Source organism: Sphaeramia orbicularis, chromosome 5, assembly GCF_902148855.1.
Source record: "Sphaeramia orbicularis chromosome 5, fSphaOr1.1, whole genome shotgun sequence".
Taxonomy (NCBI): Eukaryota; Metazoa; Chordata; class Actinopteri; order Kurtiformes; family Apogonidae; genus Sphaeramia; species Sphaeramia orbicularis.
In genome coordinates, this window is record NC_043961.1 from 29,980,501 (window position 1) to 29,994,518 (window position 14,018).

The window sequence follows — 14,018 nt, forward strand, 5'->3', positions numbered from 1 at the left end:
TCTTGTCGCTATTTGGCGGTGACGAATTTAATGATGAGTTTTAAATAACAAACTGAAACGGGATTGTCAAGTATCAATTATACAGCACAAGAATCTGATTTATTTTAATGCTTGAGGCAGCCTTCAAGTGTGAGACAGTTTGAATTTACAAGCAGCAATAAAAATCTGCGAATCTAAAGATTACAGGCCCATTTATTATATGTTTAGAGGAATATCTCACAGCATACTCAATTCTTAAGTCTTTTCTAAATCGCTTCATATTTTGACCTTTATGGTGCTCCATACAGCGTTGGATTCACGTCAGCTGGTCTGCAATGCTGCTTGAACAAACCTCTATAAATGATTTAATGCCTATATTCTCTACTATCTGCACTTGAAACTGTCCGAATACTACGACAACGTTTAGATTAGTCCTTCAGATCGCTTTCAGAGTTTAGGACTTTATGAAAGAACGAATAATTCAATTGTAAGTCATCGTTTTTGTTACAGCACTCAATCTCTGTGGGTTAAACCATAATCACGAATACGAGGGGGGAGCGTCTACTATAAATGAGCATATGGCGCTAAAATACATCAGGTTATAGTATCTGAGAGAATTAATATTGGTTTTTAGTTACGGATTATTTGTATGTGACGCAATTTATTTCGTAATATATGAAAATAAGAAACCTTTCATACACACGTATACACACGTCACCTCCATTGTAGATGTGAATGGTATATTCAGGAAGCATGTTCAACTGTTTGGGAAAATACCGTAAACAAACGGTCTCCTCTGTCAACTTGAGCAGTGTTTCCTCTTTCGTTTCACGCTGTTGCGACAGCAAAAATACGTGTATTACCGTCTACTAAACCTCCACGTTGTTTCCGTTGTCGTTGGACCACAGTGTCGGTTCCCATAGCCCGGAGGAGGAGGAGGACGTTTGGGTTTGTCAGATTTTGCATCGGCTGCTGCTGTACCGCTTTGTAAGACAGGACAATGTCTGATTTAATTCTCCTGCTCCTCATTGTCGTCCTCCTGGTGTGTTTAATTGTGACAGTGGGGGGTTTCCTGCTGTATTCGGGGCTTTTGTCCGACGTGGTTATAAAGACCGGGCCACCTCCGATCAGAAATGTTACCATTGCATATAAGTTCAAAGAGGGATCATACAAAGACTGCGGTGCAGCCTACACAGAAACCTGCAGCATTGGACCAAAACTAAGCTCCATTGGTGTCTTCTACGATGACCCAAAGCAGGTGAGCACACTGTAATCGACCGTCTTTACAGCCACTAGTCTGTATTTGCACTTGACCTCATGACATAACCACAAAGCCCACTGTACTTCGTTATCAGATAACATGTTACAGGTGGTGAGATATGTTTTATTTGACCTGGTTAGAGTCCTAAAGGTCACTCAAAAGTTGCCGTTATACAGCAAAAATGTAGGACAGCAGCTAAGAATTATTTGTCACAGCACTGTTATCTTTTCTTTTTTTTTATTAACTAATTAAAACATGTAGGATTGAATAGGTAATATATTGGAAATTAAAGGCCAGCACAAAATCCTTGAGTACATCATAACATATATTACTAGTGTCTATAACAGTCAAAACCTCAAGGATAATCTTTAAATTGCATTTAATATATGACTTAGTTTATTTATTTTGTTTATTCAGTGTGTTTCCTCTTGTCTGACTGTCACATAGATATATTACACCTCCCAGCACTCAGGTGTACAGTGAGTATGCAAAGTCACAGTCATTATGCACATGGTCCAGTGGGTTAATTACACATCCAGCCTTTTGAAAGAACTGAGCCCGAATGATGAAACCAGTCAGCTGGTTAATGCCACGTTGCACTGTTGATATTTTCCCCTCATCTGTGGCTCAGGGTTGCTTCAACATTTGTCTGCCAGTGACTCAGACATGGCAAACTTCACACTGAAAAGGCAAACACAGCATGTTTACATGGATTTAACACAAAATGATTAAGTATTTATGCTCAGGAAAGCTTATGGTGATTAAAGTTCTGTTGCAAGGAGCTTTAAATCTCATTTGTCATATTGTTCCTCATCTGTAAATCAAATTATGCATAAATAGGTCATTGCTCAGCTGAGCTCTGCGGTTGTGTTTTGCTTTTATTACACATACCACTGTTCATCACGGGTTGTGTTTTTAGTCAACAAATAGTGTCTGCACAACAGCTGCTTGTTAAACAGGAATTTCTATTAAGTTCCCAGAGAATGGTAGGAGTACACACAAATGCTGTGTGTAGTGTGATGAATTTAACCACAAGCAGAAGTTAGCCCATTTAAAGTGTACAGAGTATTAGGAAAAAACAACTCAATGTGAATTATTTTGTTTTCAGGTCATGACTTTTAATGTATTAATGTACTGTGTTATGTTAGTTCTAGTACCATGAGTACTAATTTTCATACTGGGGGTAAGCTATCCATTGACAGTTTTGCAAAACAGATGCCTCTGATGTGGAAGACAAAGCTGCGCTGTAACCTGCTGTGTAACTTAAAGCAGCTTTGATTAGACACATAGTGTTCTACATGATTACATTTGTTGTCTATCAGTCATTACATGACATAATATCTGAAAATAATTTCCAGCATTCAGTCTGAGGCTAAGCTGTGAAATGATTTCATGATCCTTTGTGGAATAAGGATTATGGCACACTGCACAACATTATCTTTCTGCTTACTCCTGCCAGTTTCTATGTAGCACTGTCTTTTTTAAGCGAAGACTTTTTGTGGAAAACCTCACCGTGAATCATACCAGTGGAAACTTGTGGCAAGACGCTAATTTAAGCAGCTTATAAAACTTTTCTGCTGGTTCTGCTGAGTTTATGGAGACTCTGGTATCTAAGAATCTGTTACAGGACATTCAGAAATCGTTATAACCACCAGGAAAAAGGGATTTTATATGGACCTGATGACTCTGTCCTAGTTTCCTTCTGTGTCTTGGTATATTCTGAAGAGACGAGGCACAAACTTTCCCATGTAAATATCTGGCTTCAGAGAAATACACTTGATCCAACATTATCATTATAATTAAGTAACACTGTACAGTTCAGGAACACAAATCTCCTATGCTTAATCACCCTTAGTGACCCTTTTTATTGAAATCACAGGGTCTGAAAATATTAGTCTTTGTTTTAAAAGACCTAGACATTTACCCAAGTCTATTGAAGATGCTCTTTGACAGGGAACAAAAAATTTTCAAACAGGAAAAAAAGATCCAAGGCATCTAATTTCACGGCTTCTAACAAAAACTTCCTTCAAGTGGGTTTTTTTACACTGACCTTTGCTGTTTGTGATAAGCTGCAAAGGTAGAATTTCCACTAAATCTTACATGACTGAAGGCTTTATGTTGAAGGCAGTCATTTAGGTTTCTGTGTTTTCCCCTGATAAAAAGCATTCTTTGGATTTTCATTGCACATTCTGCTTTTTTTCTCTACGTAGTATCGACCTTATTTTGTAAATAGTGTCATCTATAGTATTGATATTCTACAGCCACATGCCAGAACACAAATATGGCTACAAATATCACCAACAAATCAATGCTATGTATCCACAGACTGTATCACTCACTGAATTAAGTACAAATATACAGATGCTTACACACATCTATACTATGGTATCATCAATTTTCTTCCTCAAACAAAAATTCATATCCAGTTATTTTGACAATCTGGCAGTTACACTGTGTCTTATAATTTTCCAGCTCCACATCAGCTGATAGTTTTCATTATAGCTCTGTTAGTTTATCTCTGTTTTCAGAGACAAAACAGCCACAGTCAAACCATGTACAGTGTGTGATCCATTTGGAATCATCCAAACAAGGTCAGAATTCTCACACTTGATTCTGAACCGTGGATTAACAAACAGTGAATTTAACAAAGATAACATCACATAATAACTTTATTACATTCATAAGCCTCATAGTCAAAACATACTTGTGAGGAATAAACACTGTGATTTTAGCATCAAACTCCATTCTTTTAATTTAGAGCTGTGTCCACTGGTGAAAATAACACTGCCTATAGCTTTTATCATTTTCGTTGACTCAAAAAGTTGTTTCTTACCATCTTCTGCTTAACCTTAGTGTTCTTTAATATAAACACAAATGATAATTTTAGGTTATTTTTTAATATTTGTAGTAGAAGTAGAAATACTACATATAGTTTAAGGGGGGGCTTTGTGTCAGCACACTCACACCACTATGCTGTTGTACCCTTTAAAGTATGAAGTCTTCAAAGTGTTTTACAGTAATGCTAATAACTGAAGAAACCCGCCTAGAACACAAACCTAATTGTTGCTGTTAGACTTGAGGAACTGTATAGGCTACAACATTAAACCCCATGATATTGTTGTTTCTTTGTGTATTTGTACTCTTTATAGAATACATTAGTTTCAGTGCTAAGGTGATTTTGTAAGTAACCCATAAAGACCCAAACATCCACCATTGAACAACATCATCTACTGATCAAAAATGTTTAACACCTGTCAATTCACTTATCTTATCAATACGTGTCAATAATTGGTGTAAAATGCACTTCATCATATTTTCATGGTCATCAGATATGACCCATGTGGCCGTTCAGAGGCTACGTAGTGAACATGGAAATACCGTTATCTTCTACAGCAGGGGTGTTCAAATCCGGTCCTCGAGGGCCGGTATCCTCCATGTTTTAGATATTTCCCTCTTCCAGCACACCTGGTTCAATTAATGATCAGCTCATCATCAAGCTCTGCAGAAGTCTGATAACGATCTAATGGCTTCCAGGTGTGATGGAAGAGGGAAATATCTAAAATATGCAGGATACCGGCCCGCAAGGACCGGATTTGAATACCCCTGTTCGACAACATTGATTCACCAGTAAAACCCATGGAGTTGGATCAATGAAAGTGGATGGATGCATTTGATTTACGCTCAGTTAATGATAGATTTTGCTAAAAAAAATCATGTTTTCTTCAGTTTTTTCCATTTTGATATAATAACCCTCATTTTTAATCTGAGCTTTAATGAAAGTCTACATGATCAGTGAATTAAAAATAGGAAAATACCTGGTTTTCACTGAAAAAATGCAAAACACCTACAGGTACCCCTTGATACTAAGTAAAGTGAAAACCACATGACCTACGACACCAGTGAGCAACCCCCCCCCCCCCCCCCCCCTTTTTTAAAAGATTAACTTCTTCTTCTTCTTCTTCTTCTTCTTCTTCTTCTTCTTCTTCTTCTTCTTCTTCTTCTTCTTCTTATTATTATTATTATTATTATTATTATTAATAATAATAATAATAATAATAATAATAATAATAATAATAATAATAATAATAACGATAATAATGATAATAATAATAATAATTTATTTTTTCATTTATTTTTTCTCTTCTCCCTCCCCTTCTTTCCCCAAGTGTATATATTCGATAACCAATGACCTGTAACCCTATGAGTGGGTGGGTGTTAGGTGGGTTTTGGGTATGGAATGAGCCTTGGCCACTGAGTGGGTAGGTGGGTCGATAGGTTGGGATGGGAATGACTCAATGTGTCAATGCACCTGAGGGAAATGGACCTCTGTACTTTGGGGATGACTGTATACTGTACATGTAAAATGTCATGATGTACTGTATCCCTCCAAACTGAGGGACAATTCTTTCTTTTCTTTCTAAAATCAATAAAACATTTACAAAAAAAAAAAAAAAAAAAGCAAAACACAGAAATTAATTTTCTACCAGATGGTGATAAATCACTTAAGAAAGGTTAAATGCAGAGAAAAATTCATTTGGGAACTGACATTAAAGTAGCACTGGGGGTTTAAGAGCTAACTCACTCGCAATTCTGTTTTTCACTCAATATCACTCTGTAGTTTACTGAGGTTCAGGCTGTCTTTTGCTGCATACTCATGACCACTAGATGGCAGTATTTGCATTGAGATTGAGTTTGGGTAAAAGGAGCATCCTCCATACTACATACATTTTTTTTAAGTGCCTAATATACCAGAATGGTGTAACTGGAGTGACCCAGCCCCTTATTGTTCATTTCTTTATATCATATTTCACCACTTTTATTTGTGTGCACCTTGAATTCAAGCTGTGATTATTTATTATGTAACAAGTGTTGACAAAGATAGAAGGACGAAGATCCAAAACTAACTTTACTGAATGATCAAATTCATGTGAATAGAAGGTTTCTAGTTTAGTGTGTAAAACATCTTAAGTCAGACAGCTTATTGGATGGTGTAAATCTGGGGTTGCTGTCACAGCCACTTCTGCAGTGAGGTTGCACAGAGAGGTTTGTTGAAACCCTCAGTTCTCTCTGTTGAGGCATTTAAGGCAGCATTTAAATAGCCAATTAGGACTAAGTCTAGCTGCCCCTCCTAATGCCTCCTGATTGTGTATGAGCGTTCATGCATGTGTGTGTTTGCATGTATGGCATGAGTAAGAGCTCTTACTTCTTAATTGCCATAACTTATTACCACATAGGCCCCGGGGACTGAGTTAAACAGTTTGGCTCCCAGTGGTAATGTAAAGGCAGCCAGCTGGACAGCAGACCCACAACTTTGGAGGTTACTGTTTAAATTCACCTAATCAATGGGAGACTTGCCTGGGGCTCTGCTTTTATGTTTGTCTTTTTTTTGGAAGTACTGAAGAAATCCGTGAGAGGATAACACAGAATAAATCACTGAATGTCTTGGTTTCAGCTCTTGTTGTTGTGAAGAATAAAGATGCTGCCAATCTGTCTGTAAGCTATACAACAATATTTATTCCAGACAGCCGGCCAAAGTGAATGTTGTAAAGGCCAGTGTCTGTCATGAGTGATGAAACAATAAACCACCTGATGGTCTGGAGCTCAAAGATAAATCATTTCATTTTCTAGGCAGAATTAGTGTGGGATTTCCTTAACCATTGGCATTCATATGGTCTTCAGTGAATTTGATTAAAGTCTTTGGAGCTGCAGCTGAGTCTAAAACTAAGAACATGCTGTGTTTGTAATGTGACTAAACCAAAGCTGCTGTTTGGTTCATTCTCTGATCCGCTGAATTCCCACTTTGTTTTAGGCTCTGAAGCACAACCCACTTATGGCTTCCCATGACAAGCAGGAGAAAATGAAATGTCATGTGTAGACACATATGGGAGTGGTGGTGAGAGATGAGGTGAGCTGTGCAACTGCCTCAGAAAAGGGGGATGAATTGGTAGGAGTGTGACGCACCTTGAGAGCCTTGCAGTGCTCCAATTCATCAATCGGAATTTCAGATCAGAGCGCCCAGCATCGCTTCACTCCCAGTCAAATTTATTAGCATTTTACTGCCGCTTGTCTGTCTGTCGACAGCAACAACATGAAAGGGGGGCTTCTGGCAAGGAGTTGCCGCTTTTAAAGGTGGATATAAAATGAGAAATAAATACGCTGATGCTCTGAAGTCTGGTCCCACAGGTCTTCAAGTCAATATTATGCAAGATTGTGGACATGCCTGCTTTCCCTATAGTAAAGTACCCCATCAATATTTATGGACAGTGAGTGAGATACAGCAAAATGAGAAGGCAGCAATCCAGACATAATCTATTAAATAGAAAAATGTTGACTGCTTTTTTTTTATAGTCTAACACAACTGCTGAGTGTATTTTTAGGACATTTTTTCACAAACTAAGACATTACTCTAAAAGTTGACACATTACAATAAGTCAGTGGAACAAGATGGTGAAGAATCTTTAAATGGACCATTAATCCAGTGACATGTATTGGCTTTTATCTTGTGTTATGATGCACAGATTGAGTTAAACAGCCTAATATTTATCAGAGCAGCTTACAGGGGTGTGGAGCTGGAGAAGAGAGAGGTGAACATTTATAGAGAAGGTAATAAGCTTATGCGGAGGGGGGGGTCATTCATATGTCCCATTAGAGAAGATTATGTCCCTGTTCTGTGACATCTGGCTGGAGGAGTTCCACACTGTGTCCTGTTGGCCAAGGAGTGCTGAACCCACTCCACAACTGTGGTGAAGGAAAACTGTGTCCTGCCTCCAGCAGGCTGCTCATCCTCGCCAGTAATTATACATGCCAGAACTCCCATGATGCCATGTGTAATTACCAGCTAAGTCTGAGCACAGCCTAAAGGGACAGAACTGCGCTCGGTGAAAGAGAGTAAGACAGAGAAAAAGATTTCCACTGGCTCCTGACTCAAGGGGCCACTGGGGCCAACGCCTCATCACTGCAGTGGATATATAATCTGATGTGCATGCTGTAGGCCCCGTCTTCCAAAGGAGGACAGTCTGATGTTTTGGATTTTGTAACCTGAATTTTATTTTTACATTACATGCGATGGCTTAATATGAAATGGGCCATTTTTAAATGCAGTTTTTACTCTAACACACTTCTACTTAGTAAAAGTGTTTCGTGCATTTGTTTGGGTTAGAATACTTGCTTCTCGTCAACTCCTGATCCATTAATTCAGCAGCAAACAGCCCATCGCACAGTTACCTGTGGTCCCCATGCTGTGCAGCCCTATTAGTTTCAATTTCCTTCCTGTGTCTGTCTATGTCTCTGCTGCCTCGTCTGCCTGTGGGGGGCGAATGGCTTCCAATCAGCTGAGACAGGTTAAAGCTCTGGCACACCGAGGCGAAAGACAGCGCGTGTTGAGAGATTGCATATCCCGTAGTCTTCTGTTTTTTCACTGCGTATGTGTCAGAGTCTTTGCTTGTTCAGAGAGGAGCCCTAAACACCATCTGTCTAAGTGTTAAAGATAAAGAAGACAATGACATTGAACCACTGAGCAGAAACGGAGAACTCTCCAAAGAGACAGCAGTGTGTGTTAGTACAACACATTGATCGGATCCATCTGAACATAAAAATGATGATATTTGAGTGTCAGAGTATGTGCTGCATGAATGCTGCATTTTCTGTTTGACATGATTGACTGCAGATGTTGGTGTGAAGATGGAATGGAGGTCCAGAGAGGTTCCAAATTTGCAAATTTACTCAGTGCAGTGCAGTGAAGGACCCTTGTACAATCACAACCTCTTAACTCCATTCTGACAAAGTGGAAAACACAGTTTGCCAACAGGAGCATAAGGGGCAAACATGTGATTTTTGGTCCTCAGCCTAAACATCTCTTAACCTCTAAATCCAAATGAACAGAAACACATTTATTCATTTGAAGCCCTTGTTTTGTGCATCACAGCAGTGATTTTCACTTCATCTTAACATCCTTCACAGTATGGCTCGGCTAAAGAGGGCGCTGATGTTATGCTCTTTCAATGTTAATCGGTCCCACTCTGCTAATTTAGCTTCACATTCAGTTGATTGGTCGCTTTGAAGTTGTGTTTTAATGAGTGCGGTGATGGTCCTTGGTCAGAGCATTGTGCGCTCATTATGATCCAGTCTTAAGCCTCAGAACAGCAGAGAGTTTGCTGCTCCCCTTGTTTGTCCCTGTCCTCCCCAACCCATCAGCAGTGACCAATTGTGAACGTGGACAGCACTCAAAAACAATGATTCCCAAGTGTGAGGAGCAGGAATGATGAAAAGTGTAAATCCTCATTATGTGCCTGCTAATAAAGAATTACCTCTGTCAGCCGTACCTTTTTATTGTTAGAGAGCCCTCATCTGTTACAAAAAGGTCCTTATAGCCTCAAGCAAAGAATTGCTACTGAAATTACTTTTTCTTCCAACAGGTCCTTTGAGATCTGGCTTAGGGGGAATCAGAGATGTGGGAATAGAATCAGTTTTAGAGGGGAGAATGTTAAAAACTTGGCTGTATGACTTTTTGTTTAGAGTTAATGAGCTTGCTGTTGCATAGGGGAAACGGAGAAAATAAAGGTTTATCACACATGAAACCATCAGAGACTTATTTAGATGCTTTTTTATGTAAATGTTTCAGGTGCAGTCGCCTCGATGTGAAGTTTGCCATTAACTGCACTGTATTTCTGCCAAGCTGTGTACAAAAACATAATGTGTCAGTATTCAGAGTCTGGGGTAAATGCTCCACACTTTTCCCATTTTCTGCACTTCTTCACTCTCAGGCCAATCAAACAGCCACACCGGGCTTTTCTCGCCTACCTGCGAAGATTGGAATCGCATGTCGTCTTTCAAAACTCTGTTGATTTTCGGAGCGCCCGCTGCTGCCCAGGGTGGACAGAATCTGAGAATTTCTACATTTCTGTGATGTTATAATTTCAGCCACAAACAAAACAACTGCGGTGGGGAAGACAAGACAAGTCAAGTACATGGAGCGGTGTTCCTCTCTTTCCTAATTGCCTGTAGTCTCTGGGGTGTGTTATCTGGATGGGAGCAGAGATGAGATGCAGTCAGGGCTGCTGTTTGTTCTTGCCACTGTGTGGGATGTGAATGATAGCTAGAGTCCTGAATGATATCATTAGTGAACTACTGCTTTGGCTAACACACTCTAGTCTACCACTGCAGAGAGCACGAGAGATAGCGAGATAGGAAGACACTGAAGCAAGACTGTGGGAGGACAGTTGTTATCCTTTGTGTTTGAATGGATATTGTTGTGTCTTATCATAGAACACCAGTGTTGACAGGGAGCATTCGTGCTGACAGCCCATACATTTGATGCGCTGTTGTAGAAAGGAAGGTGTTGTTAACCGAGTCTTGCACTTAAAGCTAGATACAAGAGGAATCACTGCATAAAATACAGTCAATTCATAAAAAAAAAAAAAAAAAAAAAAAAAATCTGTTGAACAGTGATCTTCATCTAATTGACTTGCATTATAAAATATATAAAACTGTGCTTAAACTTATATTTGTGGTATCATTTAAGAAAATTGTGTTGTCTAGACTAATACATCCAAGCTAATTATAATGTGCATGTGTGATTTTAAATACATGATTGAAAACGTTTAGTTGTGCAGCCTCACGACAGTATTTCCTCAATTTTTATGTTTAGGGTAGATGCAGTATTTCAGATTTAGATAAAACTAGCAGAATATAATCATGTGTGAGTAATGATATCTATGTTAAATGTCCACACAGTATGAAAACCATCTTTAAAACCACAAGCAAAGCAGAAAAGATGTTCCAGACAGTTTGACTAATAAGAAACTAAAATTATTGCATATAAAATCATGATTAAAAAAGGAATATTAGGTTGATGATTGGTATATTGATGATTGCTTATGTGTAATAACTATTCAAAATGTCTCTAGTTGTAGCATCTTGAGAGCTTTTGTCTTGTAGGTAATATGCAGTATAGCAAATTACACCATGACTTGTACCTGTGACCAGAAACTACTATGAAAACCTGGAGATACAAAAATTCCTGCAGTGGAAATTCCAATTTCTGATGTTATATATTATATGATATTAGGTCACTATCATGCTTGCAGTATACATTGTTAGTCTTAAAATAAATGGTAACACCGCTACAATAATTTATTACAACACTGCTATTGTTACAGTGTTTGCAGTGAGTCATGGCTTCATTGTAAATATATCTTGTGCTGCCTTGAATGAATAATTCCCTGTCAGAAGCAGGTGATCTGTGCTCTCTGACTCACCAGTGAACATGATAGCGAGGGTCTCTGTCAGGTGACAGTAAAGATTATCTGCTTGTACTGAACAGGCACTGTCAGTCATTATTATTACCCTCATGATGCAGACATAAGAGGCGTTGAGCGTTAGGGGTGGGGTGATCAAATAGACTTAACTCAACCAGGGAGTTTCACCGCCAGCCAGAGATTCTGAATTATGACACAAAAGCTGCAGTCTGAACAAAGTAGGACAGTGGGTTGCAGTGTAGAAACAGCACAATGCAGTCAAAAAATAGCCCTAAATCAAAGAAATGAGATAGAAATGAAGAGAAGGTTGTGGTGTTTAAATGTGATAATTATGCGATGATGCCAGGGACATGAAGATGAGTGTTGCTGGCTCCCATCTGTGCCCCCTCAGTGCCAGCCCTCCGCAGACGGCCACTTTTCACACAGCAGAAACAAGCAGCAGGTCTTAAAGGACCATAATAGGGCGTTTCCATGTTTTAGCTCATTTGACTAAAAATCAGAATCTTTTTAAATCAGCATTTTTTTCATGCTTGTTATTTCACCAGAGCATGATAGTCAGCCCTCAGAGCATTACTGTTTGAGTCAGTTAGTGCCTCTATGAATGTCACATCTGCTTAGGTCATGTTTTTTTCAGTTGGTTTTCATACTGTGAAAAGTTTCAAGGATAAAATGTAACACTCTTATTTTCTGAAGCCTTTCATTTTAATGATAATCTTGTGCCTCAAAGGTATACATTTATTATTCTAGTTTTACCTATATCAGACGCATTGCATTTACCTTGATCAATAAACATGAGACAAATACTGTTAGGATCTAAGACAAATATTTAACCCCATAACACCAAACGTATCATATTTGATACAGGAATTTTGAAGCCCTCTACATGATTTGTGTGATTTTTGTTTACTTGAAAAACCTGATTTATACAATTAGATACATGCAATACACAGATAATCCACCAGGAATTATGGAATTCATTCACCAGAGGCCTTTCCAGTGACACTACAAGATTGTCATTAATGAGGAAGGAGGCAGAATTTTGCCAATTTTGAAAAGAAATTACCAATTTGTTAGACATGTTTGTGTTAAACTATGTTTTTGTTTTTTTCAAAAAAGATAATATTTGAGCACTGAGACCCAGTATATCAAATATGCTACAAAACTGAAACTCATACATGGAAATTGACATTTGAAAAATCTTTTTTTTTTTTTTTTTTGGTTGTTCAGAAGGACCAATAAAGGCTCTAGTTTCAAAGAACTGGAGTTTTCTGTCACTGATTTAATGGTTCAGGCTTTACAGGGTTAACTGAAGATATCGTCCTTTAGGGGAAAATGTTTTATCCATTATCACCTTTTTCCTGAACTGTCACTTTATAATACTAGAAAAGCACTTGGACAGCACAGACCTCTGCCAAGGCAGATGAGTGCCCCCCCCACACCGATGTTTGTTTGTCTGTTTCTCTCTCTGTGTGCAAGATAACTCAAAAAGTTATGGACGGATTTGGATGAAAAACATTCATAAACAAACATCAACATTTCAGGAAATGTTGATACTGGCACAAGGAACAAATTATAAAAATTTGGAGGGGATCGGAGGTGGGGGTGGGGGGCACAGGGGCCCACTGATCTGCCTTGGCAGAGGTCTGCACTCTCTTTTCTAGAAAATCACTCAGAGAAGCACTTGTGCCAGTATCAACATTTCCTGAAATTTTCATCCACATCCGTCCATAACTTTTTGAGTTATCTTGCACACAGACAGACAGACAGACAGACAGACAGACAAACCAACGCCGGCAAAAACATAACCTCCTTGGTGGAGGTAATTAGGACACCTGTGCAGCTGATAGGGTTAAAACACAGTCCTGAATGACTTTTCCATGTATCCCAGTGTGCTTATGTAACAGCTTTAATAAATTTATTAAAGGTAAATAAGATGATCAAGACAAGCTGTGCACCTATGTAAATGACTGTGGTTTAACAAATTGAGAAAAACATGCAAAAGTGCAGGTTACTTCCTTAACAAACTGCACCCACACTCCATCTGAAGCAGTACAGACAGATTGCAGATTGTCTACAAACAGATGTGAGTGGGAGAGTTTCTGTCAGATCATCCTCTGACTGACAAGTTGCTCAGTGATATGTTTCTGTCTCTTTCATCTGCATGCAGACATGTGGGCACATTAAGAAGCGTTATGGTGGCAGCGAGGAGAGGCCTTGAAGGAAACCAAACCACTGCTTTCGTGCATGTCTCCTTCCCTAAAGTGTCATCAGCAATGACATCAGTCCCTGCCACCAGGAGCAAAAGTGCTTCTCCGCTGCAAAACATAAAGAATCCTTATGCGTTTCCAAAACATTCATATCACCATTGTAGTAACTCTTGCATTTTTATGGGACATTTCTTCAGAATCACAATCAGAATCCATTTTATTTGCCAAGTCTGTAGACACATACAAGGAATTCATTTCCAGCAGCTGTAGTCTGTCTAGATCAGAGGCGTCAAACTCATTTTAGTTTCGGGGCCA

The 14,018-nt window shown here is 38.9% G+C and overlaps 1 protein-coding gene across 1 annotated transcript in view; it reads left to right on the forward strand.

The window, feature by feature from the left end:
• The first annotated feature begins 719 nt into the window (after positions 1 to 719).
• The window catches only part of tex264a (testis expressed 264, ER-phagy receptor a), an 82,069-nt gene continuing 68,770 nt past the window's right edge, over positions 720 to 14,018 (forward strand). The window contains 1 exon segment of the mRNA XM_030134611.1: positions 720 to 1,237. Coding sequence (XP_029990471.1) covers positions 980 to 1,237 — 258 coding nt within the window. The 5' untranslated portion in view covers positions 720 to 979.